This window comes from Tinamus guttatus, unplaced genomic scaffold, assembly GCF_059628265.1.
Source record: "Tinamus guttatus ecotype Peru unplaced genomic scaffold, ASM5962826v1 Tinamus_guttatus_pri_ptg000215l, whole genome shotgun sequence".
Taxonomy (NCBI): domain Eukaryota; kingdom Metazoa; phylum Chordata; class Aves; order Tinamiformes; family Tinamidae; genus Tinamus; species Tinamus guttatus.
Genome location: NW_028288749.1, coordinates 3,444,724 through 3,472,604, shown reverse-complemented (window position 1 = coordinate 3,472,604; position 27,881 = coordinate 3,444,724). Strand labels below are relative to the sequence as shown.

The window sequence follows — 27,881 nt, the reverse complement described above, 5'->3', positions numbered from 1 at the left end:
ACAAATATATCACTAATTCCACAGCCCTGTCCTCATTACCAGCTAAATGTTTATCAGAAGCCTGTTTCTCTGTGCACCTTTGATGCACAGGTGGTGTAAGAGCTGGGAGAAGAAAGATTACTCCCGGATTTAGTTTTCAAGCCACAGACAGAGTGTTCCGGACGACGCTGTGGATACGGAGCTGCGCGTTGGCAGTGGTCAGAAGGAACTCTGAGAAATGTATCTACAGGGAAGACTTGAAATCGGTTCAGGGGTGATTTTGGAAATATCACATTTTTGGCTCCCTTTGTTCCTCGGTCCTTTTTTCCCTACTCAAATGGCTCAGAAGGCAGCACATCCACTGGAAACCCCGAAGGGTGAGCAGGGCAGTTAACTGTTAGGTTACTAACAGTCCTGGCTAGATGCATGCAAAAGAAGTTACTGTCTGAGAAGGAACGTCTTTCTAATGCTGGATTAGCCTGGTAACATTGCAGCAGATAACGTAGCACGGATACAGATTTTACCTCTTCAAAGCACTTTGTAACTTTTGCATAATTTATAACCATGACACCCTGTGAAGTAAATAATTCCCAGTCCCATTTTAATGATAAGAAATGGTGTGACTCAATCTCACGGGTGACTCAGGAGCAAAGAGTAACTTTCAGTTTGGGGAGCTTCTCATTTACATCCTCGTTGCTTTTCTGGCCGATAACCTAGAAGAGCGCTCCTCAACCAGGGCTCAACATTGCCTGCTGCTGTGTGGGGCCGTAGGAACAGGTAACATTAAAAATAAGTTGTTGAGAGGATCAATGGCTGGGGCATTGATTTTTGAAGCTTATTATGTAGTCTACAACATGGTCTTCAAGTACTATTATGTATTAGCAGACAGTAACTATCTGTAGCTCCCTGCTGCTTGCACCTAGATGACTCTACCTCCCGCAAAACATGTTCATGGTCAGAGCAGCTCCATGGCATCAAACACAAAGGTTGAGCTGTTACATGCGCACCAGCTGTTGATATGAAGAATGAGGGATTTCACAAGCAACAAACTCATTTCTCTTTAGTGCCCTTAACTACAACAGACCCTTCATACTGGCATCTTTTAAAGTGCTAGTGGCCTTCCTCTGGATCATTCCTTAGGCTTGGTATGTAAAAGGCATTAGGGAAGAAAAAAAATCTATTTAAGAGAGTGGCTCTATTCTACAAGCCAACTGCAAATGGCACAAGGGAGCGTTACGCTTGTTGCTTCTCCACAGAGAACATGAATTTTGTTTACAAGGCCAAGCGTTCGGGCTGCTGTGAAACCAGGAACACTCTCCGCATGGGCTGAGCGCCTCCCTCCGCAGCACCCTGCCAAGGAGCCACGCGGGCCCCGGCCTTCCCCATTCTGCTCTGCAGCGGGAGCGAGCCCGTCCGGGATTCCTGACTCCGCTCTGGCGTCAGCCTGTTGTTTCAGCAGGCTGAAGCGCCTCTGGCTCCACATGCTCCTCACTGGCCAGGACAGAGAGCCCCTGGGCCGCACCAGCAGGAGGCCGGCGCGCTCGGGAGCGGAGCGCAGCGTTTCACATGGTCCGCTTCATCGTGGTGGCACACGGGGAACCTTTCCCAGCCTTCCCTTCCACACGGCGGAACCGAACCCCGTCTGGGCCGGCCCGTCACGGCCGTGTCACTTTCCAGCGCCGCGGCTCGGTGCCGGAGCGGCACCCGCTACAAACACCCGAGCCCGCGGAGAGCCCGGCGCCCTCTTCCTCTTTATGAGGAAACCCGCAGACCCGGCGCCGACGGCTGCGCGGGGTGGTGGAGCAGGGCGTCCCCGCGCCGAGGGGGCGGTCCCGCGTGTGCGCGGCGCCGCGTGGGAGGGCACAGCGCGGCGGGGCGGGCCGGAGGCGGCGGCAGGCGTCGCTCTGTCCCCGCCGCCGGAGCTCGCTCTGTGGTTAAGATGGCGGCGGGGGCCGTGGGGGCGAGGCCGTGAGGCGCAGGCCGCGGGGGGCGGCGGCGGCGGCCGCCGGGAGCCGCCGCGCGCGGAGGAGCGGGCGGGGGTCGCGGCCGCCATGTGAGCGCGGGCCATGGGGCAGCAGGTGGGCCGCGTGGGCGAGGCGGGCGCCGCGCTGCAGGCGCCGCCGCCGCAGCCGGGACGGCAGCGCGGGAGCGGCGCGGCCAGGCCGGGCGGGCGCCGGCGCGAGGCGGCTGCGCGCGACGGCGGCTTCAACATCTTCACGCAGCACGGTGAGGAACCTCCCCCCCCCCGCGCCGCGGCCTCTTTTGTTGCTGTTTCGCTGCTGTTGTTAGGGCGAGGGGTCCCTCGTGGGCAGCGTGGGTCTGTGGCGGGGCCACAACTCCCCCTACCATCCCCGGCCTGTGGCTTCCCCGGGCCTTCCCCTGCCCGAGTCGTTTCTCGCCTAACGGTCGGAGTGAGCGCGACACCCCCGGGCCTGCCCGCGCGGGGAGCGCTCAGAAATCCGGGAATCCGCCTTCGTTTGGATGCCGCCGCACCCCAAAGAGCCCGAGGGCCCCGGGGAGCACAGCCGGCCCAACTGCCTTTGGGCACGGGGGCGTGCGGGTGCTCGCGGGCCAGCAAGGAGCGCCCAGAGCACCCAGGCAGCAGCGTAAATACCGCCCGCTGCCACACGCGTACCCGTCCACACAAGAGCACGGCAGAAATGGGGCCTTGGATTCTCCCTGTTATCGCAGTTTGGCATTCAGGGAGCACCATCAACTTCAAAGCAGAGCTTGCCTGAAGCGCCTGACCTGACGGTGCTAGATTAAAGCCTCGGAGTGGTACTATTTTATTTCAGCTTTTAATCGTGGTGCCATCCACATAATGTTTTATTATATTTGACTTCATTCTTTTCCCTTTGTACGTAAGGAGCACTGGGAGCAACATTGCAAAAACACAGAATACAGCCATAAATTGGCAGTGCGAGGAGCAGGTTTTGAATCATGCCCTTACCCTGCTTCCTTTTTGCATGCTGAAGCCTGAGCAAAACTGCTCTACAGGCTGCCAAGCCCGACTTAGCAGCTAGAATACCCCCACGAACGACACACTGGCCAAATGCGGTGTTTTAGTTGCCAGGTGGCCGTGGTGTTGATGCTCTTAGCGGCCGAGCGCACTGCGGAGCACGGAAAGGGTGTTCATGGAAAGGGTGGTGCAGCAGGTGGGGTTACGGTGGGATTTCCTTGGCTCAGCGCATCTTGTCCTTTCTCTGTGCTTTAGTTTTCAGAATCCTGGAAGAATTGTTCTTGCTCTTTCCTCTGCCCTACTGAATTTTAGAGGGTAGGGTGAATTGTTTACTCGTAGAGGTAGGGCAATGAAGAGAAAGCTACCTCTTTTTTAAGGCATGTTTGTATATCAAGAAGACTTGACAAACTGTGCTCTCACCAGCCCCATGCTCTCTCTTACATAGAGCTAGAAACAGGAACAAACCTTGAACATAAACAGGCTCTAAATAAGACCGATCCATGGCATTTAAAGAGAATACAGAGAAAAATAATTGCAATTTATTTTGCATAGTTTATCTGCTCATCTTCTTTTTTTTTTTGCCTGCGTTATTTGCTTTGCAAGCAGTAAAAGAAGGTGTATCTGTTTGAAAATAAGATCTACTATAGGGTTTTGTTCTTCTAGATAATGTAAAAGCCTTTTTCAGTCAATCCAGCATGTGAGAGTTGCAGGTGCAGCCTTCCGACTCCCGTCCCATCTTAGCACCCAGCTCGAGGCCATGTACTTTTTACCAGAAGTGAGTGGCAAACACCTTAAGCCATTAAGAATAACCTATACAAACGCTCATCGGTGCTGGGTACCTGCTCTTGAACATTTGGCTTGGGCAATAATCAAAGCTCCTGAATCAGGAGTTCACTTCCTTTCTCAGAGAAATTGTTTTCTGGTGATCCTCACTTCCCCTTGTCCGAGAGATTATTTTCACTGACTTCTAGTCTTATTTTTCATTTGCTGACCTTTTCCTGTCTTACTTAACCTGGCTTCCCGCTGGTTTTCTGTAAGAGCTGCATTTCTTTGGCATTTCTATTGCTGGCAGTGTTACTTGATTCCTCTTTTCCAGCCATTTCTTTCTGAACATGACCTTCCCTGCTGTTTCCTGTGGGAAGTGCATCACAGTCCATGACAAGTGATGGAAAAGCACAGGATTACAGGCTAGTGCCCTTGGACCAGTGACTAACCCAGCCAGTCCAGAAGTGAGTCTGGGTTACCTGCTTTAGTAAGTGCTCAGAAGATGGTTGAGGATTTTGTGGCCTTCTGGAATTAGCCCTTCCAAGTGCCTCGCTGCTGGCGTTCCCAGCACGTAATCTTTGACTTGCAAAAGCAATAATGGGTCATCAGGCGTGTTGGGTTGCTAGTACTGTACTTAGAAAGGGAAGTTCAAATAATTGAAGAATTATTTAAACACTGGTGACCCTATTGACACTGCATCAAAATTAATTAGTACAGAAGAACGTGGGAAGAAGTTGCAGTGAACACAAGTTACGGTCAAATTCTTACATTTAACAGCCGAGAAAGAAGAATAGCACTTGGTGCTGTTACAGGATGAGCTTGTGTTGCCTTTTAGTGATTTTCGTCTCCAAAAAGGTTTGCAGTGTTGTAGGAAACTGGAGAAAAAACGGATTATTTAAGTCTTGGCTGGGAAGCCCTTGCAATACCTGCTTGCAGTGCTGCTGGGTTGTCTTGGTGGTATATTTTGAGGTGGTGGTAGGCACTGCCACACTTGAGCTTTTGCTCTAGCAGGCACAGGACATTTGTTCCCTGTTTTGTTTTTTTAGAGGGGGGGTTAAGTGGCCTTTTACTATGTGCATCAAGGTCAAGCAAGATAAGCCTGTGCTTTTAAAAATAAAATTATCAGTAAAGCTTCCCAAAGGCAGCTGGAGTGCTATGCCACATGATAAAAAAAAAATCTAAAATAGGAAAAAGCATAAATAACACTATCCCTTTGAAATTCAGTGAAACTGAAAGGGTTGGGTACGGGAAAATGGAAAGAGGGAGAGAAAATAGGGTCAGTTTGTGCTTTGTGGGCCTCCTAAAGTGTTCTTTATTTTTCATCTCGGGGGAAATGCAGCGATAATGGGCCAGAGTTGTGTGCCCACAGACTTTCCTGTCAGTAAATGTCCTGTGCACATGGAATGTAATCACTGTATTGAGTACATGGCTCTTTGTACTGTAAATCAGAAATCTTGTGGGACCAACATGTATAAATAACTCCCCATACTGATTATTTGGGCAATAAAGGGTGGTTCACTAACTGTCCAGAGGAATATGTGTCCAACCTGGGCCCACTGCGTGTCATGCTCATTGCATTGTTTGCTGTGATATCTAAATTATTCCTTCCGATTCCCTCACATTCAGGGCTCATTTCACCCTCTGTCCTAGACTGGGGTCTTCGCAAACTGTATTTTGCAAGTGAGAGGGCTCGTACCAGCCTCTTGGAAGGAACAATATAATACAGGCTGCTGCTGTGTTGTGGTTTTGGGGATATGAACGTTTCCCGGGGTATTTAGTCTAGGGAAGGTAGGACTGAAATGAGGTTACTTCAGAACACGTTAGTCAGAGCTACCTCGATGCATTTCCAGAGCCCGGGCAGACCTCTCATGTCGCAGCTCTCCACATGCCGCAGATGGAGTGGCACAAGTTGTTCTAGCAGTGTTTCGCGAAGCTGCCATCGCTCGCTAGTGCCGTGTTTTAGGAAGAAACGGAAACCACTTTTGTACTTTCCTTTGGAAATAAGGCCGTGACTAAGCGAGCCTTGGCGTGCACGCACTGGACACCGCAGCTTATGCAACCTGGCAGCTCACAGAGTCCGATGGTCTCCTGAGACCACGGATCTCCTGAGACCACGGATCTCCTGGAGATGCTACGGGGAACCCCTTTGAGGAAGACCGGCTGTTGCCAGTGCTAATTACAGATTCTGGGACGTGAAATCTTCTTTTCACTGGTGTTTAGAGTAAGCGACCTGTTCTATGGACCCGCTCACTTCAGCGAATGCTGTGCTTGTTCCTGAAGCAGCCTGGGCCTATCTTTTTTTTTTTTTTTTTTTTTTTTTTTTTTTTTTTTTTTAGATCATCGTTTTACAAAGCTAACTAATCTTTAGTGTGACCTAGTCCAGCCCATTTTTGTTAGTGGCCACTGCTTAACATTTCTAACCTATATCAAGGTGCCTAGCCTTAAGCTCTCTTCTGAACTGCTGACAGGTGATTCGTTAAGACTCATAAGAAACTAGGCAAAAATCCAGTTAACCTAAAAGAGGAAACAGCATTTTAATACTTTTTCCTAGTAGGAATCTGTGTGAAAGTTACCCAAAGTACAGTTGGGTTTTGCATCGTAGCTTGACTTGATTTGCACGTGGTTGTATTTCAGAGGGCCGAGGACTGGTGGCTTCTGGTGAAAGCAAGCCTCCCCTATAACTGTTTCAGAATCTCATATCTCAGATCACTGCTTGCCCGGTGATTCCTCCAACACTGTATGGATTACGAGTGGTGCCTGTAGTGTGAACGGTGCTTGCATGTGACATACACGTGAATTTGCAGAAATAAGCATGCAGGTTCCTCCTTAAGAGCATCTGGAGGAGTATTTACTAGGGTTTTTTTCCCACCTCTAGTTGTTGGGGCTGTCAGGCTCTTTCTTTCCTCAGTACAAGCAAGGGAGAAGCTCGCGCTCGATGCGATAGCGCTGTTGTCTTGTGGGTCCACGCCGCAGCGCTTTCACCATCATGGTATCGTCCCCGGCATTTGTCTGGTTTTGTGGTTACGAAATACTTTGTTTTAAAGGCCGATCTCAATAGCATCCATAGAGATTATACTGGGTGGAATAAGTGACTGTTTCAAAACCATTGAGGCTTCCTGTTGGTAACACCGTAAACCACAGCAACAGAGCTCGGGTATATTAGCGATATCTGCCTGGGAGGTTTTACGTGCTCTGTGGGCTTTACAGAAAAACATAAGCAATCGTGGTGGGAGATGCTGAATTGGGGCTAACTCTCTAATGGGAAAGGTAACTTCCAAAATTAGCTAAACCTCTACAAGAGTTTTTTAATAAAAAATCAAAAAACAACTTTGTCCCTGTTGGGAGAGATGAAGATGGACAGAGATGCTTCACTAAGAATTGCACTGGTTTTATTTCAAGCTTATTTGGTGCTTGAAGTGCCATTTAGATATATTTAAGACTGGACTTCAAGGATTTTATCCCCTTCTCGCTCTGAGAAGTATTTTAATCTGCAAATACTGTCCTTTGAATCTTCATCTTACTACACTACTTAGGTTCAAGACAATTCCATGTTTTAATAAACTTGGAGCTTCAATTATTTTGAAAGTATCTTACAATAACAGTGATGTTAAAATCGAGACTACAGTATTGAGGGAAAGGTAGCCCTGAAATGGAAGGGAAAAAAACACTTTCTGCAGGACACTTCTGCACGGTCTTTGAGTTTCGTTTTGTCATTTAACAAACCAAAATCATAGTGAAACGTCTTCCTTTTGGTATGAGCTGTGTGTGCAAAATGCATCAGCACCATCTCTTGCTCCTATTGCAATCACATTAGGAACCAACTTGGAGGGGAGGATCAAAACATTCTGGATTTGTGACCTTATGCATGTCCCAGCCTATTCCTCCTTCCCTTCTCCTCCAGGAATCCCAGCCACAAAGCATCAAGAGCCTCTGCTGCTCCTGCTTGACATCACCCTGCCTAGGATATGTCAGATGAACTACCGTAGAGAAGAAAATCTCAGAAAATGATGGAGAGGAAAGAAGGGGAATTTTCTTTTTTTTTTCCCCCCTAGGAAAGGCTCTAGAGTAGAATGCCGGTGTGGTGGACACCAAAACAGGTCAACACACAGGGCCTGCAAATGCAAGAAAATGTTCTCATTGCAGGTCTGTATGCTTTTTAATGTCACTTTAGCCTAAAAAAAAGGTTTAGATTTTGCATCCTAGTAAATGCCTAGTAAGAGGCATTGCCTCTTAAAGGTATCTTAAGACCCTGAAAGGTTTTCAAACAGCAAGGAAATATGCAAGGAGAATAATAATAACAAACCTTTGTGTGCTCTAAATTAGCATCTCTTGGATGACGAATATAACCCTTCAAATCTTAAACCAGGCAATAAATTAATGTAAGGAGGCTTTCCTGGGCTTACAGGGCCAGCTTAGCTTCTTGAGAATATTTTCAAGCTTCTGCAGCCTTGTGTTCCTTTGGCTCCTTTGGCTTGTTGTGGAGTTACCAAGGCTGTCCAGTTTTACTGCTGTTATCCAGAAATGGGTGGCAGGGTGTGCCGCTGCCGAGAATGTCAATTTTGTCCTGCTCACGAGAAGATCCAGGAGCAGAGACTGCATACAGTGACACTGGTATCTCTGCACTTCAATTATAGAAGAAAACCAGAAAAAAGCGATTAATTTAGGTTATCCGTGAATAGATTTCAAAGGAAATAATTAAGTGTTATTTCTAGCTTGGCATCTTACTGCTAGAACTTGACAATTAATGAAACTATGGCTGTTTTTAGCAAATGTAGCAATAAAACCCTTAGTTTATGCAAATTTTCAACTGATGCAAGTTAAAATCATTTAGGAAGTGAGAACTGGCCTGAGCTGGGCTGCATAAACGGGGACCCTCTGCTTGTTTTTAATGCAGTTTCCTCTTGGAATGCAGATTTCAACTGGAAAGCTTTCTTTGTGTCCACAGCTTAATTCATCTTTTGTGTTTGAGAACTGAGTTGTGGTTGCTCTCCCTCTGTAAATTAAGCCTTTGCATCTTTAGGGTAGCTATAAGCCAGCACATCAAGAAATTAATCTAATACTTGGCGCTTCTCAGGCTCAAATTTAAGGTATCTGAGGTTAAAATACCAAGTTCAAGTGTAACATTTCGATTGCTGGATGTCCCAGCATTTTTACAGTGATATTGCTAGGGTCCAGTTAGTTTTCAAACCTGCATCGAGTGAGCCCTGGTGAATTTTATCCTGCGTGGCAGCAAGATGCATAAATAGCAGATTTCTCTGCAGGGCCCAGAGAAATCCTGCGCTTCCCCCTGAGCAGGAAGATTTTCGTGCTAGAAACAGCTGAGATTTTATTTTTAAAGGATCCAATACTTCCAAGGCTGATATAAACTGCAGAAGAACACCCAGCCTGATTTTCTTTTTCCTTTTTCTTCCAGAAGTGCATTAGGTGGTTTAAGATTGATGTGCAAAATCAATTGATGTGCTCAAACAACGATTTGACTAGCCTGCCAAAGGGCCAGGGAAACAGAAACCTGGCAGTCTTGCTCTTCTGATAAGGCCATTTAATCTGTTTTGTCAGGAAAGTTTTTCCCCTTTAAGTCATTGTAGTTAATTGTATTAAATTTCTTTAGGGCTCAAGTATTTTAAAGGGGATTTGTACTATTTAGTCTTCTTTAAATTACAGCGCAATTCCTGCACTCTAGCACCTAAGGGGAACTAGAGAAGTTTTGAGAAGTGGAAACAGGGCATAGCTTTAGGACGGTCAAAGCTAAGCTAGTTTGCAGCGTTGCAAAGCAGTTGGATTTCTTGTTTCTGTGCACAAGTCTGTGTAGCTGCATTTTAGCCAGATGGTTAGGCTAAGTCAGGCTAAGGCACTTTGTGTCCTGCATAACTGCAGAAACTTGCACTGCAGTAGTAAAATTGCAGGGGTTTTCTCTGCACCTGCCCTGTGGCGGTGTTTCTGCTTAATAAAATGCTCTTGTTGTTTGAGAAATGGGTGGCAAAGTCCCTAACCATGCTGCTGTGCTCAGCCTGGCTCGAATTGAGTGCCCTTTCTCGGCGCTTGCGCAGGCAGATGCATGGATTATTGCCGATTTTATATTCACTTACGTCTATAGAAAGTGGCATCCTCCAAGGCCGCGCAGCTGCAGGTACCCAAGGAGCCAGCGTGGCACCAAGGCGGCTCTCCGAACCTAAAAGCTACTTGGTAAGAAGTACCCGTTGCTGCTGGTTTTTTGGAGCCCGATTTTCCAGCCTACCACGAGAGGGTGCCAAGATGCTTTAACTTATTTTATCTGTCCCTCAAAGGTTTTTCTGCTAATAAGATGGGTTTTTTGACATTAGTGTGGTAAAGACTGCTGTAAGTAAACTTCTGCTTATGTTGTCAGCAAGGTTCAGAATCAAGAGAACTACATAGCTTAGTGGATATGTGTTTCTGTAAGATCTGCTTTTGCCTTAAAGAGCTGCTTTTTAATTGCTTTATTTCTGCTAGGTGTTATCCTGGCTGTTTCATCTGCCAGCAGGGCATCTTCCAGCCCGTTCGTGTATAAATATACAGGCAAACTTTCACACAGGAAAAGGTAAATCTGATCCTTCTGCCAGTTAATCTGAGCCCTCAAATTAGAAATAATTCTAGTTGCTTCCTTGCACTTGTCTCATCCATAAAATGGGAATAATGCTGGCCTGGCCTCGGAGGTGTTTGCGCGTAAGACTCCTGCATAAACAAGCACGGAAAAGCTGCCTGCGGGCTAACAGTGAAATGCAGCATTCTGGCTCTGCTGTTAAGCAGCAACCACAAAAGAGTTGCAATGAGGATTTGTGCATTTGGATTGCTAGTTTGGGAGACAAGGCACTAGAAATCACCAGGAGTAGGAGCCCCTGGCACTGTTGGGGCTGGTCCTCGACTGCAGAATAGGCGATACATTAAATCGGGATACAGTTGTGCTTTCTAAAACTCATCTGCATTCCTTTGGTGCTAGTCATTTAGAAGTCATTAAACAGAATATATCAATGAATTGTAAGAGAGACAACTAGAAAGGAGATATGAAAATTTGTTTAAAATAAAACTAAGGCTAATTACCCCGGCCTTTATATCATCATGTGAACGAAAGGGCATAACTTCTGGTATGCGGTAGCTGTTCCTTCTCTCCTGGCCTTGCCCATGTTGCTCTGAGGGAGAGGTCAAAGTGCCCTGTCAGGCCATGGCATCTGGCCTTAGTACATGTGTCCGTTCATGATTTCCTCATACAGAAAGATTTAAACACTCTGCATCACACAGTTATGCCCCCAGTGTAGCCTCCCAGGGAATGGGCCTGTAACTTCCGAAACCATAAAAAGCTCTTACAGAAGCAGCATCTCAGTTTGTTATTAAGAAAAACAAATTTTAATGTATAGAAGACTGTTCTGGCACAGTGGTGCTTCACTTCAGCAGGCTGAAGGTTACTCTTACAGGGATCATTCTGGTGCTTATAGAAAGAAAATTCTCCTTGCTGAGAGAACCAGTGGTGTCATTCTGCATTAGATGCTACTGCAACGAGGTGATCTGTGGCTTGGGTTAAAGGAAGCAGCTCTGGATGCCCAGGATTGTCCTTATTTTGCCCAGTTGCCCAGTCCTGACTATGACTGTCCTGCTGCCGTGAAGCTGGGTTTGTCCTCAGGCCCTTGCTGGTGCTGCCAGGGATGGCACCTCAGGATGGCGCCTCCAGGGATGGCGCCTCAGGAACTCAGATGAAAAAGCGCTTTCTCCTGACAAAGCATCTGGTGGTGTTGGCAGGAGTAAAAACTCTAGCCGTCAGAAAGACTTTCTGCAGCAGTTAGCTATTTAGCCCTGTTTTTTTTAACCCACCCGGGTAGGGAACGAAGTTTGCCTCAGGCCGTGGTGAAGGTTGGTCTCGCAGGTGAGAGAGGCACGCGAGGCGCCGGGGTGGTTTGCGCGGCAGGCAGGTGGCAGAGCCCCTAGCGCCTCCCCTGTGCGTGGAGCTGCCTTCGGCTTCCGCTGCAGGGTGTTTCTGTCTGCAGGCTGCGAATTTAGTGTGTGTCAGAAGAAGCGTTTAGTTCCGCAGCTGGGTCCGGCCCAGCTGGCCCTGCCCGCATCGCCTGCAGAGTGGATGCGGCCTCAGCACCTGCCTCCTTTTCTGCTCTCCCGCTTCCCCTCTCCCTGCAGGGAGTGCCTGAGGCACAGTGGATTCCATAAATTATTAATAAAACTTCCCAGCAAAATCTGTGGTTCTTGGCGTGGCGCCACTCGGGCCATTTTCCCTCGCTGCAGCCCCGCTCGGAGCGGGAATACCCTGCCTGCCTGTTCGGACGCGTCCCTCCGGAGACAGCCACCCCGCTGGGCCCACCTGGGAATCTGAATGAGGGCCCTGCCCCTTTGCAGCTTTCCTACCTCTCCCGTAAAAGTGCTGCTGTTAGGGCCCCGGATCCCCATCCAGGTTGCCAGGATAATGTGGAGCTCCTCATAGGAGCAGTCTGAGCCCACATGGCTGCTTTTTCCCTCCAGCCGTAAATGCCCTTTCACACTGTGTCTCATCTTTACGCGGTTCCGGAGCACTCTCCGCTGTCCTGGCTCTTCTCCCCTGCCCAGGCTGCACCTCTTGGTACATGCACGTTTTTCCACGTGTGGTGTTTTCCCCTTGAGACCAGGCTATCGCTTTAACGGTTCCGTAATGTTGAAGAAGCGCCCATTAGAAGTAGGCTGAGACTTCCACACCCAGAGCTGAGCATTTTTCCTCCCCCGTTTAAAGCAGTGACCTGCATTTTATGCGTTTGCCTTAGACCACAGCAGCAACTTTCATGCTGAAGAACAAAGCCAATATTGTCAGCTTCTCCATAATTACAGGGTGCTTGTCGTTGTGTAGGAAATCCTGCCCTGCCTTTGAAGCAAAATGGTTAAATTCCATATGTTTTAGTTGAGTCATTCCTGCTATGAGGGCATGCATCTATAGTACGTAAGTGTGAATAGTAATCTCCACTTAACAGGGCCAACAGTAGCATAAAGTCCATTATTTATAATGTCCCTGATATTCACAGTAGATGATTTTCAAGCCCTTCACTCAGGATTTTCTAAGTAAGAACACTTACTTATATTCATTTTTTCCTCAGGCAGAAAGGGATGTAAGCAGATCTAGGAAATACCCAATCTTGAAGGAAATTTGTAGACTGTAGTCACCTTCGGAGCTGGCTATTTGAAGTGCAATGTGGCTAAACTGGTGGAAAACAAAGGTGAAAAGGAGAGATTTTTGGCCCACTACTGCAGTGCTCCTTCCTGAGGAGCGCTGGTTCTCCCCAGCTCTGCGGCCCGGGGTACACGGCTGAGGGGAAGCTGGGAAGCACCGTCTGGAGCCGGGAAGCGGCGGCGGCCGGAGCAGGGAGCCAGCACCGTCCCGATGTGGTGCTCCCTGCCGCAGCAGCGTCCTTCCCCCGCAGTAGGCACGGATTGGATGGGTTGCTGGAACCAGGAATGGGCAGTTCTGCAAAGCAATCCGTCAGGCTGGCTTCTCTCCCAATGGGGATTTAGGTTTTTGCAGCAGTAGTTTCGCTTTCTGCTGCCTTTTGCTTCAATCTGATGGTCAGCTTAGGAGTTGGAACGGTCGCGTGTGACGTTGGCCACGAGGCCAGGCCAGGCTGGGGACTGATGCCACTCGGGGTATTTGATCAGCACAGGCCCTGCATCTTACTCAGCTTTTCCAGCTCCAGAAGTTGGAGGTGTGAGCCTGGGTATTCGCTTAGAATTTTTGGTCTTTCCATTGGAAAAAGAATGTTTCGGGGTGTAGGCAGGTCTCTCCTGGGCATCCATCATGTTCCTCCCTTTGGGTTTCAGATGCTGTTAGTCTTTACGGGTGTTTCAGAGGCTGCTCATTTGCTGGGTCCTGGTGATGCCAGAATCCCTGCTGCACCTTCATGCAAGAGGCTTTGGCGCCTGCTCTGTTCTATAATCCACCCAGGAAGTTATTTCTAATCCCCTCATGCCCTGTGTGGTTATATTGGCTTTGATGAAATGGGAAAAGCAATGGGAAGAAGATTCTGGTGTAGGAGCAGAAAGCACGTCAGTAATTCCAAGGCATTTTAACTTTCAAATATAGCCCAACTTCCTATCTTTAAAACTCTTTCTAAGCTCAAAGACTCACTTTAAGCCTACTGCAGCTTTCAGTCTCAAGCAAGTTGTACCCACTCGGGATGCTCCGTTTGCTGCTGAATGGCAATTCTTTAGCTGAGCCACATCTTATGCTTTAGCCTCAGGTGTGCTTCTGTGAAGCTCCTTTTTTCCAAAAGCCTTGCAAGGTGAGTAAGCAGTGGCAGCAGCATGGGAGTCCAATGAAGCATGCCCTAAAAGAGAGGGTTTTAGGTTGATGATGCAGCGGCTGCAGCATTTGAGTGTCCTCCAGTAACACTAAATAAAATGTCCTCAGAAAGGATGAGTCTGAGTGGTGCTTAGCTGGAAGCAGTATCTGCGCGGGGTGGGAAGTGGTTGATTTCACCCACTGCATTGAGGGCAGCTGCAGGTATTTTTGAAAACACATAAATCCATCATTGTCTCAGGTAAGTGCTGCAAGTACTAGAAATGTAACCGGAGCTGGATACCAAAAGCAGAATTGTTTTAGTTTCTGTCACCTGGGTGAGACACTGAATGCCCAATTCTGTCCCCGCTCTTTGAGGGGTGAAGCCAGAAAGGAGTTTTAAATCCACCAGTGAATGCAGCTGGTTTGGAATAGGTTTGTGCAGAAGAGAATCAAGAGGGAGGGTGGTTTCTGCGAGCGGCGCTTGCAGTGTTGCACGTTGTCCCGGAATTCCAGATTTCGAGAGCGCACCTGGCATGTCGGTATCGGCGCAGGGGGAGCCCCGCTCCCATAGGGAGCGCTTAGTGCGGCTGCTTCCTGCTGGGATACGGTATCGCCCAGCGTAATCCAGGCAGTCAGCTGTCCTGACAACCCATATAGGCCAGCAACAGCTGGGAATGCTTTTCTGTGCCGTGGGAGGCAGGAGGAATGAGGTGGGACACTGACAAATTAGGGAAAGAAGTCTCAATTTAAGTCTCAGACCAGAAGATGAAGGGGCCGCCTCAAGCAAGTTCCCTTCAGGATAGCACAAAATTAGACCTGGTTGGCCTCAAGCTCCATTAACATTTGCGTTTTGCAAAACATCACTCCTAAATTGGGAAGTGTGGGAGAAGAGTAAAACCCAAGCAAACTGTGTGGCACGACTGTCAAAAGTCTTTTGTCAGAGATCTTGTTTGCTGACTTAGATTAAATGATACTGCACCTCATTAATCCCCCCATCCTTTGTAGTGAATACCAGTATCACTTCTCCTGTAGGCTCTAAGTACGTCTGTGGACAATATAAATAGTTTAATGATTTCTCTTTCTTTGTATGACTTGTAAAAAGTCACATTTCATGTTTTGTTCTTTCCCTTCATGTATCCGTGATAACCTGAAAGAGCTTAAATGGCAGTTTCTGAATATATCTCCTTGTCATCGCTGCTGGTGCAAAACCCTCCCCTGCCGCAAGAGACAGGGGAGTTTTGATAACCCCGCTTGGTTAGGACATGGATTCTGATGCGCTGTGCAGACAAGCACGTTGCCTTCCGCAGCAAACCCCACAGAAATGTATGTTGTAAATGGATGCAATTTAAAAGCCAACCTTTGCTTCACAGAGCAAGAGGAAACGGCCTGCTGAGCGAGCAGCAGCGTTGTACCTCCCACTGGGAATTTCCAGCCCTTTCCCTCTTCCTTCCTCCCTTGCAATAGAGTAAATAAGAGTAAATTAAGCATTGAGGAGGCAGCACCCAGAGGCAGAGGTAGCAACAGAGGCTGGAGCAGCTTTCAATTAAGAATAGCCGACAAGGCCCTGGCCGGTCCTCCAGGGACCCCACGCGTCCCACCACAACCGCTGCCCGCAGCAGAGAGGTCTCACAGCTCTGCCAGGACTCGGTGGGAGGAAGGCTCCTTAAATAACTAGCAGCAGGTCTTGTTCCCTGACTGTGTCTAAACAAAGTCATTTTATAGCGGGGTCCACCTCAAAGTTCCCTTCTCTCCCAGACGCAGCCCTACATCTGCTTTCAGGGAACGGTTTCGGTGCTACAGCAGAATAAATTGCATTACGGCCAGGTCATTACTGAATGTAGGCAGAAAATCTTGTGTTTGGGGCACTTTGTCTTTTGGCACATTATTAGCTAAATCTGGAATTTCTGACTTCTTTGTGGTCTTCTGACTTTACTGTTTGTCCATGCAGCAGGTTGTCTTGTGAGCAGCTTTGTGCTTCATGCATGAAAATGCAGATCGTCATCTGCTGCGAACGCTCCTCGCTAGCCTGAGCGAAGGCTAATCCCAGGATTTTCTGTGTAGTCTCTGCTTTTTGAAGTGACAGTCCTTAACCCAGTCAGGTCTGGACTGTATGTTCTGGGGAATTCAGTCACTCACTTCCTCAGTGTTCTATTTTTGTTACTTCTGTTTACTGCTCTGCAACCAAACGAGTAGAAAAACCCTTCCTCTACAGGATGCTTCTGCTCTGCTTGCGTTGGCACACGCTGAGGTTTCCCATCTCCTGCTCTGAGTCTCCCTAGAGCCAGTTGCACCTTGTTTAACTAGTCTGCTGGTTCTGCAGTTTCCTGCAGTCATTTTGTCTTCCTTTCTATGCTTCTCACCATAGGTATGGCAATATCTGATGATTAAACCAGGTCAAACACTGCACTGAGCACTGATTATAGTGCCTGACTTGCTAGAATGGCTTTCGTGCTTTTGCTTGGAGAAGAGGTGCTAGAAATAGAGGAGCTACCAAATAGAAAAGCCGAATAGAAAAGACATCATCTCTATTTCTACCTTTTTTTTTGGACTCACTAATATTCTCCTTAAAATCTGCTATTAGACTATGACAAATGATGTGAAAAGGCAGCAATTGAATAGCAAGGTGGTAGAGTTGCTGATAATGCCAGGTTGTTCAAGACAGCAGAGGCAAAGGTTGACTGAGGAACTGCGGGAGGATCTTGCAATATTGAGTGACTGCTTGAGGAAACGGTGGGAAATTCAGTGTCGATTTGTGGAATGGGACACAGAGAAAAGTAGTTCCAGTTCCACAGATGATCTTCCTACATAATGAAGAAGTATCCCCACTTTCCAAAAGAAATAATCTCAGTGCCTGTTAACTTTGCAGTAGATTAAACATTTACTATCTCTGGAATAGTGGACTATGTTAAAAAGCACATTTTGATCTTAGCTGCTTAAAATTCAAGCTGAATATGCTTCCTAGTCTGATCTTTCTTCAGTTATTTTTTAATGCTGTTTCCTTTTATTATTCTATCAAAAACTCTGATCTCTGCGGAATAGTATCCATCACTGAACTACCACACACTAAGCACGGTCATTCCAGGCCCAATCAACTTTTTTTATTAATACACCAGCAATCCAAATAGTGACATTTTTGGTAGCTTTGATTATTCTAGAATTGAACGCGTCCTGCCTTCCTGCAGACCCTTCTCCTTCAAAGCTGTATCAATTTGGCCGTAGCGCAGAGAGGGGATTTTCTGAACACGTTATTTCGGCGAGTGCTTTGTTGGCTCCATCCTGGACGCGGGCAGGAATCCATCCCGGTGGGTTCGTGCTGTCCTGGTTCTTCAGCAGCTGTTGGAAAGGGGCAGTGAATGGAGCCCCTGTCTGCTCCGCGGAGCCGCTGGGAAGTGCCCGCATTGAGCAGACAGGAAGCGGCACAAGTGGGACAGCAGCCAGGGACTAAGTACGGTGCGAGGGGTGTGATTTTGGGCCTTCACATCTCACGGGATCGCAGCGTGGTTGAGGCTGGAAGGGACCTCTCGCTGCCCGGGTCAGCCCCTAGGACTGGGAAGGAGCCGGCAGCAGAGACTCCTTCAAACTGGGACTTAGCCGAGTGTCAGGGTCTGTGCATCTAACAAGAGCCTGCATTTTGAGATTTTTCCGTGGTTCCGAAGTTAATACAGCCTGCAATTCTGGGGCGAGAATTCACACTAAAGCTGGGCTTTTCCTGGATAAGAGGAAACACTGCTTTATTTTAAGGCACGTGTATCTCAAGCAGGCAAGATCAAGACTTTTAGCCAAATTAAGTAAATATTTTACCAAAGGGCAATTCATCTTTGTCCCAGAGAAGAAAATGGCTGTGGATAATGCCTTGAAAAGCATACTTGCTTTTCATTGCTAACAAATGAGGCTGGTGGTTTGGGGATTTATTTTAGCTAGGGTTATTTATTTATTTATTTTTCAAAAAACGGAAGTACTTCAGGCTGGGCAACTTTGGCAGCTGCCGCATATTCAGTGCGGGTAGATGGAACTGAGAAGTCACATCTGTGCTAAGAAGCATTTCGGGATTGCTTTAGGAAAATAAACTCCTTAAACTCATGTACTGGGAACCGCAGCTGTATCTGCTCACCTGGGGAGCTCTGCCCCCTGAATATCCTCCAAAAGGTAAGCGGTAGTGTTGCCTCTTCCAGGCACTTGCAAAAATCACTAATGTGGGCCTCTAGTTACGATATTTGGGCTCAAATTTGGGCTGTTCATCTGGCTGACTTTGACTCCCAAGGTTAGAAATCAGTGAGTTAGATTCCACCTCTCCTTCTGAGTGTTCTCCTCTAACTAGAAAGGCCAAAAATAAACTTCAAAAGGGCAGCTGAGAAGCAGGTTAGTGTTTGGTTGTGCCAGGTGCTGAGTGTAAGGAGAGGACTTACTGTAAGAAGTAACTATGTCACTGGGAGAAGAGGAGTTCAAGTAAAAGTTAACTGTGTCGCTTGGAAAGCAGCTTGGACATGTATGTCAAGTTAACGCTAAGGTGTGATCAGTAACTGCTTTACACCTGCAAAATAAATAAAACAACCCGTTACCAGTTAGACTGTGCTGGTGTATGTATTTCCAGCCTGCCTAGGAATCGACTGATCCCTGATTTTTCAAGCAGGCTTTGGCAAGGGAAAAGGGACGCTGCAGATGTTCCTTTTCCTCCTAGCACCAGGCACGTAAATAGCTACAGAATTGAGTGGCTGGAAGTAGACAGGCTCTGGACCTCGAGCTAACCAGTGTTAATGGCTCACCAGGAATTCTGCTGGAGCAAAGCGTAATCCACATTCAGCGACTTCTTCCCCCAGCACTGATTAAAAAGTGACTTGCTGTAAGCTGGTGCGATGTTTGGCCAACACCTTTCCTGGAGAGGGACAGGCCGGGCTCATCCTCCTCGCCCATCACATGCAGGTGCTCACTGGAGCCCTCCACAACTGAGGAGGAAGGTCAAATAGACTCGATCTACACGTATGCAGTCCCCCAGTTATCCTGAAATCCTTGCGCCCCTTCCTAGCGCTCCTTTGCCCAAAACTGTCCTTGTGGGAGTAGTTACTGTCCATCATAGGCAGAATCCAGAGCAACAAAGCCTGGAGCTTCACCACCTCTGTGCTCCATGGAGGGAGCTACGTAACAGGGTGTCTGAAGCCGATGGTTCTCTGCTTGTTTCTAGATACCAAATATTGCAAAGATGTCCAGCTTTACAGTAACAGAACTAATCATTAATAATTAAGGTAGCAGACATTTTGATACAGTAATTAGGATTTTTTTAATAGGTTGTTTGTAGCATGGCATTCTAAAAACCCTTTGTGTATTATTTTAATATATTAATTTTCTTCATGCTGCGTAAAATTTTTCCCCATTGCCTACTTTGCTGTTGGCCTTTGCTTCCTTGCTCAAAGATGTGTTCAGGAAGGTAAGAGTGGTACTTTTAGTTGCATCATTTTGCTAGCTACCTTTTTCCAGAGTTTTGAGGTCAAGAAATATTATGTGTAGCAAGAGCTTGTTTAATGACTTAGCAGCTTTTGTCCTGAATATGATCAATGTTTGGTCTATATTGAAATTTTCTCCTGAAAGAGCAATGCTACCAAGTATTTCAGTAGAAGGTTCAGTAACTTCCAGCCTATGTAGTTGTCCACGTTACCTGTGTGCCTTGGATTCAGCTCATTTTGAAGTGAATACTTTGGAGCTTCAGCCTGATTTATTTCATTCTGAATTTTGTACCAAAAAAAGGCATTTCCAGAAATTTGTTCTTTATGAGGAGGAGTGTGGAATAAAACTACGAATTGTTGTATTAGGTGGACATCGGGGAAAAATAACGTGGCATGAAATCTTTCTTGTTTGCAGCTGGATTTTATTCCAAGCTAGACAAAGACATGTCTTCCAGGCTAGGATCCACCACTTCAATCATGAAATAACTGCAGGAAAATAACCTCATGCATCAGTGTCCTGGGTTTCAGAGTAAATCTGTTCCTAAATGAAGAGCTCTAGGGAGAGCTTTTAGGTTCTCACATAGTTTAGTCTCCCTAACCAAAGATGACTTTTATTAACTTTTTCAGGAATATTCTGACGATGGAAGCAAGTTGCTATTGCTTCGGCATGACGCTTTTTTTTAAATGTGATGTGGGCTGCTCATCATGTCATGATGCTCCGAAGTCTCCTCCCATTCCATCTCTCCCAGCCTGGGACCATAAATAGAAACCCATTCCTCCCCATCTCAAATTCTCGGGTTGCAGCTGTATTTCTTGGCTTTATTCAGTGGGTTGTTTAGAGTCCTTAAACCTTGCCCCACTCTGTGGGAGGCCAAAAGACTTAACTATGGAGCTGTGCTCAGCTCGGGCAAACCATGTTATTAAGAGTCTGGTTGCTCACAGGAGAGAAACACCTAGGAATGGCATTTAGGTCGCCTTTAATTTACCAAAGTCATATGTGAGTTATCTGGAAGCTTTTACTCTTACATTCTTCATGGCCAAGCATATGTCAGCAGAGAGACTAGGTGGTCTCTTTGGGTGAGGGCTCAAGTCCATTAACAGGGTAAAGGCAGTTCGTAGTCCTGCCTCTGTGATACTGCGTTATTAGCAGCAGCTTGTCCTGCTCAGCATGGTTGGCTTTTTAGTATGGACCAAGAGAGCCTTGAGGAGCTGTGGGTGGTAGAGAGCGCCGAATCTTGGCCTCGGTAACTGAGCGGCCGGCATGTCGGCAAAATGGGAAGCTCGCTCAGTGCTGTGTTGTCCCTGCTGTTTCCTCGTGTTTATTAAGACAGAAAGGCACTACCGGCCTGGGTGATACCCCGGCGTGTGAGGTGGGGTGGGTTTGGTGGATGCAGTGGGAAGCGCCAGCTCTGCTGCCAGTGATCAGCCCTGGGTTCTTGGGTGTTAAGCTGACCTACTCCTTGCTAGTCGTAAAATCAGGCCTATAAAATGAGCTTGTTTATGAAATAAGTTTATACTGCTACTTAGTTAAAAACCCAAAGTGAAAATGAAAACCTCTGTGGCCTGCTATTCAAGCATCCTGTTGTAAATAAGAAGCCTGTGAAAAGCCAGAAGATAGAACCCTATATGTGTATGTTGATGTACCTTTTTTGTGTGTGGAAAATGCTAATTATCTCATATTGAGACTGTGCATTAACAGCATTTACCCTAGAGCCCTCCTTTGTCTCTCTTCCTTCCCTTGCCAAGCCAGCCCCTTTGGCTTATTGCCGACAACACCAATTCCTTTTCAAAGCTTTATTTCTATTTACATCTTCTTTTGTTTGCTGGAGCAACATTCAGAGCTGGTTCATAAATTCAAAGTATGGCTGTTTCTTTCCGGAAGTTCCCTGAGCTGGGCATTTCAGAGCGCTGTAGTCAGCAATATTTCAGATGTTTACAATTAACTTCTTCCTAATGCTGGATGAACTGGAGAAGTTTTTCCAAATGGAAGATTTAAATTGCACAGGAAGAGTAAATGGTCTCAGGAAACCGCTTTGAACAGCACCGCAGGGAGCAGGCTGAAGAGCTGCTGTGCCTCAAGGTGGGTTCTTGCACGGAGGATGCCGAGTGTGCTGAATTAAGGGCTTATATTGCACCCTTACTGCGAAGGGAAGAGGACGTTTGTCATGGTGGATGCAGGTGCCCTGGTGGTGGCCAAAAGGGAAAGGAGCTGTCTAGAAAAATAGCAATTGTGTTTTTATGTGAGTTGTGTTTTTAGCCTCGCCTAGCATTCTGCTAAGCCTTCTTTGTTCCAGCAATACTGCTTGTACACCTCTTGTATATTCGCTAGTATTTAACTTGTAAGTAAAATTCGCTAGTATTTAACTAGTAAGTTAAAATACAGTTAAAAGTTAACAACTTTTTAAGCTGTTACAGTTAAGGCCAATTCCTTAACAAATCCACATGTTTTCAGCCACAACCTGTCTGCTTGCTTGTGCCAGCCCTTATCCACCTCTATCCACTCAGACTCCGCTGTCTTTCCAACAAATTCTTGTTACACCTTGTGTAACTGAGCAGATACCCAGTCAAGGTCAGACGCCAGTGGAATAAGGAGCGTTCAGTGTCCACAGGAGAAGAGAACACAGTCAGCTGGGAGAGGCAGAGAGCAAAGGGGAAGAAGATGGAGCCTAGGAAGCCTGTGGGCAAAGGCCACGTGCGGCAGGGCTTCGTCCTGGCAGAGCGGGAGAGCTCGGGTGTCGGAGCCTCAGGGAGGCAAGGGCACGTGGGAGTCATAAGATCTCTTTTTTTGTCTTTTTTTTCTCTTTACATTAATTGAATTCAGGGGGACAAACTGTGGCTCAGGCCATCGAGGGGAAAAACGGTTCCTTGTCACCACTAACCAGGGTCTCCGTAGACTTCGCTAGCAGGCTTGCAGTTCCATAACTACAAGATGCAAGAATCCAGAGCAAGTCGAGACACTCGTTTCCTACCTTTAGTCCTTTGTGACTCTATCACGGGGTCCAGCTGCTTTTCTCACAGAAGAGCAGAATCTCTCGGACAGGGAGAGCATCTCCCTGCCCAAAAGGCCAAGCCACCCACTGCCCTTTGCCTGCCCCTTACATGCCCCTGACTGGCTCAGCATGGGAGCCAGACGGGGGGATCCCTTCTTCTTAACCCTGCCTTCTCCTGCCATAAATCATACCAGCTTTGCTAGAAAGCTGAGGCTTTTCATCGAGCAAACCTTAGGGTTTTGAGGGGTAATCCGACAGTGGTCTTTCAGAGATCCAACCTGAATCTTATTAAAACAGCAAGTTTGCAGCTCTGAACGGGCTTAAGTGCTGTCCCTGCATCCTATTTCTTTGTGAAATCCTAAATCCATTCTTTTTTCCTCCTTTGGCACAAGAGGAGCCACGGATGGGACCCGTTTTGAGGATTGAGTTGAATGCTTCATTTTTATGAGCCCTTTATGAGCGATGCCACAGCTGGTGTTTCAGCAAATCAGACCATTTCAACACCCGAAGTGATCTGGAAACTTCAGGCTTCGTGTGTACTGCTCTGGCCTCCTGCTCTTGAGCGCAGGAGATGGGCGCCTGGGCCTAGGTGGCGCAGGGAGGCATCCTCGGTGTGCTGGCTGAATAGGAAAAGTGCTGGAGTCCAGAAAGAAGCACATTGTTTTGTGGGAATAAAGGAAAGGAAGGAGACGCAGGAGGTGAAGGCTCCTTGCTCGATCCCGTGCTGCTCGCGCAGTCCGCCAGGATGTAAGCGTTCCGTCGGGCAGGGAAGGAAAGTGCTAAAATGCAGTTTGTGGTGAGGCTTTAAAAGGAGCTGGTTTTAGACAGAGCCATTTCCACCTCATTTCCTCACTCCTGGTGTGAACCGAATTGCAAAATGGTCCACAGCGGCATTGTATTTGTTACACACCTCACCTATGTGAATGGTGCCTTGATGAGGCCTTATAGTATTTAACTTAGTCTGTCTTATCCTTCCATACAAATTGGACTGTTTAGCTTCCAAACCGTGGTGAACAGCATAGGCTGTTATGCGCTAGCATACCCGGACAAATTCCCAGCTTAACAGAACTGGGTAGATCTCACAGATATCCAAATGAGAACGGAGGAAGTAAGGTCTTAGGAATATTTGATCTTTAGGTAAGTGCTGTGGCCAAATGATTAAACGTCCTCACTGGCTTCTTTTGCCTTGTGTTGGTAACACGTCGGGAACCCGCACCAAGCCGCGCTGCTTCGGGCTGCCTGGCCGTGGAGCCCAATGCTCAGCCACCTCTCTGCAGCTCGAGCAAGGCCTGGATGCTCTTGAAGAAGAACTGGGAAGAAAACCCTCCACGTCGGATCTCTCGCTGAGAGATTTTGCTTCAGGGCGCTGTGGGAGAGTGGAGAATGTATTATCTAATGCATACGTATTTTTTTTTTACTCCATAAAACAGCTGCACAGCCAGTTTTCTTATGCTTTCTCTTGGTATGTTATAAAACTAATTGCAACTCATAGTTAGGAACAAGAAGTGTGTGTTGATATGGCATCTGCAGCCAGTGAAATAGCAGCAGTGAAATTTAGGCACCTTAGTGTCTATGCACTTCTCTTCTTGGTCGGAGAGTACTGCCAAGGTCGGGTGCTGCCTTGGCAAGGGTTAGGGGAGTTAAGCTGTTAAGTAACTGCAAGATCAGCAGGTTACAGAAGCAACGTCATTTGGAGTTATTAACCAGAAACACCACTTAGCTGTGTGCTTAAAAATGAAATAGTACAAACCTGAACCATTTGTTTCCTTGTGTACATATAACTGCACCAACACGTCTAAAAAGCACAGAAAGCCTCAAACTTTTCAAAGGGGATTTTCATGCTGGGTGCATTTTGTTGACTCTGTTTGCATAAGTTCAACAAGAGGATTTGGGAATGCCCAGTGGGCCAGGAAGATGTCCGTTTGCCATCAAAGGAGATGTTTGTATTCTTACACCATCTTTTATTTGCCCCTACATTGACCAGCCCACATGCATGATGCTACGTAATCTCCCTTTCTCTTGTCTTAATACTGAGTTTTACTCTGCTCCATGTTCCTGGAAAACGTCTTTGTGGATTAGAAAGCTAATGATGATCTTGCTGTTTGAAAAATATAGAAAAATCAAGAAAAATCATTCATCTTTTCCATTCTCCTTTTAGAAATAACTCAGAATTCCTCAAGCGCCAATAAAGTGGGGACTGAAAACCACTGCTCTGAGATATCCAGATGTGGTGCTCCCTTTCCATGACGGGCAAGCTGTGAAGCAGGAGCTTTGCTCTGCTCGACTCTGGGTTTTGGTTCGTTTACAATTGTGCACAAAGTAATTTCCCCACACACTCTTTCTCCAGAGGCCCTGCACCGGCCCTACGGGTGGGATGTTGAGCCCCAGGCCCTGAACGAAGCCATCAGATGGAGTTCCAAGGAGAACCTGCTTGGAGCCACCGAGAGCGATCCCAATCTCTTTGTTGCACTTTACGATTTTGTAGCAAGCGGTGACAACACGCTCAGCATCACCAAAGGTAAGCGCGGAGCGGCGAGTAACTTGCAAACAGCCACCCAAAACATGAAGCTGAATCCTTCTGCAGTCGTTCTGCAGGAAGGAATAGGAGGGAATGGAGCTGGAGATTATTCTTTAGGTCACGGATGGCAGATGTATGTGTGCGGTCGCTTGTGTTGGAGGGACACCTGCCGGGCAGTTCTTCTAGTGCAGCAAGGGCTTTGCATGATGCTGCTCAACTCTGCCCAGCTCCTGTTGTTGTCCTGAGCTCCCCAGGTCCCCTGCTCTGGGGAGCGGGAGAGAAGAACCTTTACATTACTGGTGATAACAGAACTCATCGCTCTTTCACGTGGAGCAAAATCAAGAATTTCAACAGGCCCGTGGCATTTTTTTATCTCTGTTTATGCGCTACATATATGAGAATCTGCGCTGTTATACAGCTGTTTTAAATCAAATGCCGTTTAAGGCTTCAAGATGGAGACATTCCTCAGCCGTCCAAATAAAAAAGTCTCTCTGGTCTTAAAATCTGAACCACAGGAAGCTTTGGGATTGATCATCCAAGCTGCAGTAAAATTGGGAACAGTATCTTAGATTGTTCTGTTAGCTATCTGAAACTTTAATTTAAATTATTTTAAATAGAGCAATGCATTATGATTTCCCTGTAGGTTATTGTTTAGCTACAAATGCAGGTTTAGGCTGCGGATTTTGAGCGTCTCTCTTAATGAGACCCAATAGATTATTTTGCTTTTTTTTCCTTTCTGGTCACAGGGGAGAAGTTGCGAGTCCTGGGTTATAACCAGAATGGTGAATGGAGCGAGGTACGTTCAAAGAACGGGCAGGGCTGGGTACCAAGCAACTACATCACCCCAGTGAACAGCCTGGAAAAGCACTCGTGGTATCATGGGCCGGTGTCGCGCAGTGCAGCCGAGTATCTGCTGAGCAGCCTCATCAACGGCAGCTTCCTGGTCCGTGAAAGTGAGAGCAGCCCGGGGCAGCTTTCCATCTCGCTCAGGTACGAAGGACGTGTTTACCACTACAGGATCAATACCACCTCGGATGGAAAGGTAAGCTTCTGTGCCGAGAGGGAAGCAGGAGGTTAACCAGGTGCTGATTCCCGAGCTGCACACCTCGCTGGTTAAGGGAGGGATGTCTGTAAGAGCAAACAGGCCTGCTGGCTTGGTAATAAAAGAAAGGAACATCTCTCTCTATACTGTGTTTCTTAACTCGGAGATCACGACGCTGTATACGTCGTGGCTGAGGACATAGCTAGGGAGCAAACGCAGTTGTTTGATGCAGTGATAAATGTCCTGTGGTCCAGTTGGAACAAGCAGAGCTTGGTTAAATCCACATTTTTAACCTTGATCAATCACATAACAGGACATTGGGTTAAGGAATGCAGAGACTGGACCTAACCCTTGGCTACAAGAATCCCAGTAGAGGATAGGGCAGCAGACAGCACTGCTCTCCTGGGATAGCCCTTCATTTCCAGCTGCCATCTGCTGGTAAAAATCCTGTATATTCATTTGCCCATGCTGTGAACAACTACTACTTTAAATTATATTTCATATTCTGTTTTTTTTTAACCCATTTCAACGCTTTCACCGTACCTGTCTTCCAGTGTTAGTGGAAGCTTCCAGCTGCCACTTTTCAGCTAGACTCCTGGTTCTCTCTCCACAGGTATATGTGACAGCAGAAAGCCGGTTCAGCACCCTGGCAGAGCTGGTGCATCATCACTCCACCGTAGCAGATGGCCTGGTGACAACTCTGCATTACCCAGCACCCAAGTGCAATAAGCCCACAGTCTACGGCGTGTCCCCCATACACGACAAGTGGGAGATGGAGCGAACCGATATCACCATGAAGCATAAACTTGGGGGAGGGCAGTATGGCGAGGTGTATGTTGGCGTCTGGAAAAAATACAATCTCACAGTTGCTGTGAAAACACTAAAGGTAAGTTCCCAGGTTGCTGTGTGCCTGTTATTCTGCTGTCATTTGTATGCAGACGTAAAGGAGCTGTGATGCATTCTCAGCTCTACTTGTCTCATGATGCAAATGCCTGATCTGTATTAAATCCATGCTTGAGAGTAGTATGTAGAACAAAGCCAGTGTATTGAACTTGCCAACAGGCATGTGGCTTGGAAACATTTTGGTTTGTTTTCTGGCCCTTGCAAGCTCCTACGGGAGCTGCATATCCAAGCCTGCTCTGTAGAAATGGTTACTAAGTGCATTTCTTTTCCCTCACAAGAAATGTTGAGGTTTCTAAGAAAGCAAGAAACATTATTTACAAGCTTTCCCGTGCTCCTGCAAAAGTTCAGCTTCTCCACGTACAATTCTTACCAAAGCCATTGTTCTGCTTGCTTCACTATAACAGTTGCAATTCCAGGTGCCTCCTACCTAAGGGAGCTTGAAACTTAAATTGTATAGCTGGGCAGTAAAACTAAGAAGAGAATTTTCCCCTCACTAGCCACAGGGCTTTGGTAGCTGCAGTGGCTACCGAAATAAGAAAGATGCTGCGTATCTGTTGCTTGGCCATGCTGCAAGCTGGCCAGACAGCTTTTCGTGTGTGTTATGTTCCTTTTTTGCTTTGGTAAAGGCCAAAATAGCAAAATGGAGATGAGGATACTGTCATTTTTACTCACCTAGAATACGTGGTGTTCAGCAGACCTTGGTCATAACGATACATTTTGTTGTTTTTTGTCTCCCTGTTTATCTAGGAAGATACCATGGAGGTGGAAGAGTTCTTGAAAGAAGCTGCTGTAATGAAGGAAATCAAACACCCAAACCTAGTGCAGTTATTAGGTTAGTGGAATAGCTTGATCTTTCTGTTTGAACTCGGTTTCTATCAAAAGGAAATCTCTCGAAAAGCAGTGGCAGATATTCTGTATTGGCAGATATTCTGTATTTGTATAACCTTTTTTTTTAAATGAAGTCAGTTTGGGGTGATGCTTTTGACAACTTTTTATGTAGTGCTAGGGCTAAGATACACTAATTTTAAA

General features: G+C 47.0%; 1 protein-coding gene across 2 annotated transcripts in view; it reads left to right on the top strand.

Annotated features, from left to right (window-relative positions):
• Window positions 1-2,045: 2,045 nt before the first annotated feature.
• Window positions 2,046-27,881, top strand: part of ABL2 (ABL proto-oncogene 2, non-receptor tyrosine kinase) — a 32,374-nt gene continuing 6,538 nt past the window's right edge. For both annotated transcript variants that reach the window (XM_088524871.1, XM_088524870.1), the window contains exons 1-5: window positions 2,046-2,205; window positions 24,737-24,907; window positions 25,654-25,949; window positions 26,563-26,835; window positions 27,600-27,684. In XM_088524871.1, coding sequence (XP_088380997.1) covers window positions 2,046-2,205; window positions 24,737-24,907; window positions 25,654-25,949; window positions 26,563-26,835; window positions 27,600-27,684 — 985 coding nt within the window. The remainder of the gene's footprint in view (window positions 2,206-24,736; window positions 24,908-25,653; window positions 25,950-26,562; window positions 26,836-27,599; window positions 27,685-27,881) is intronic.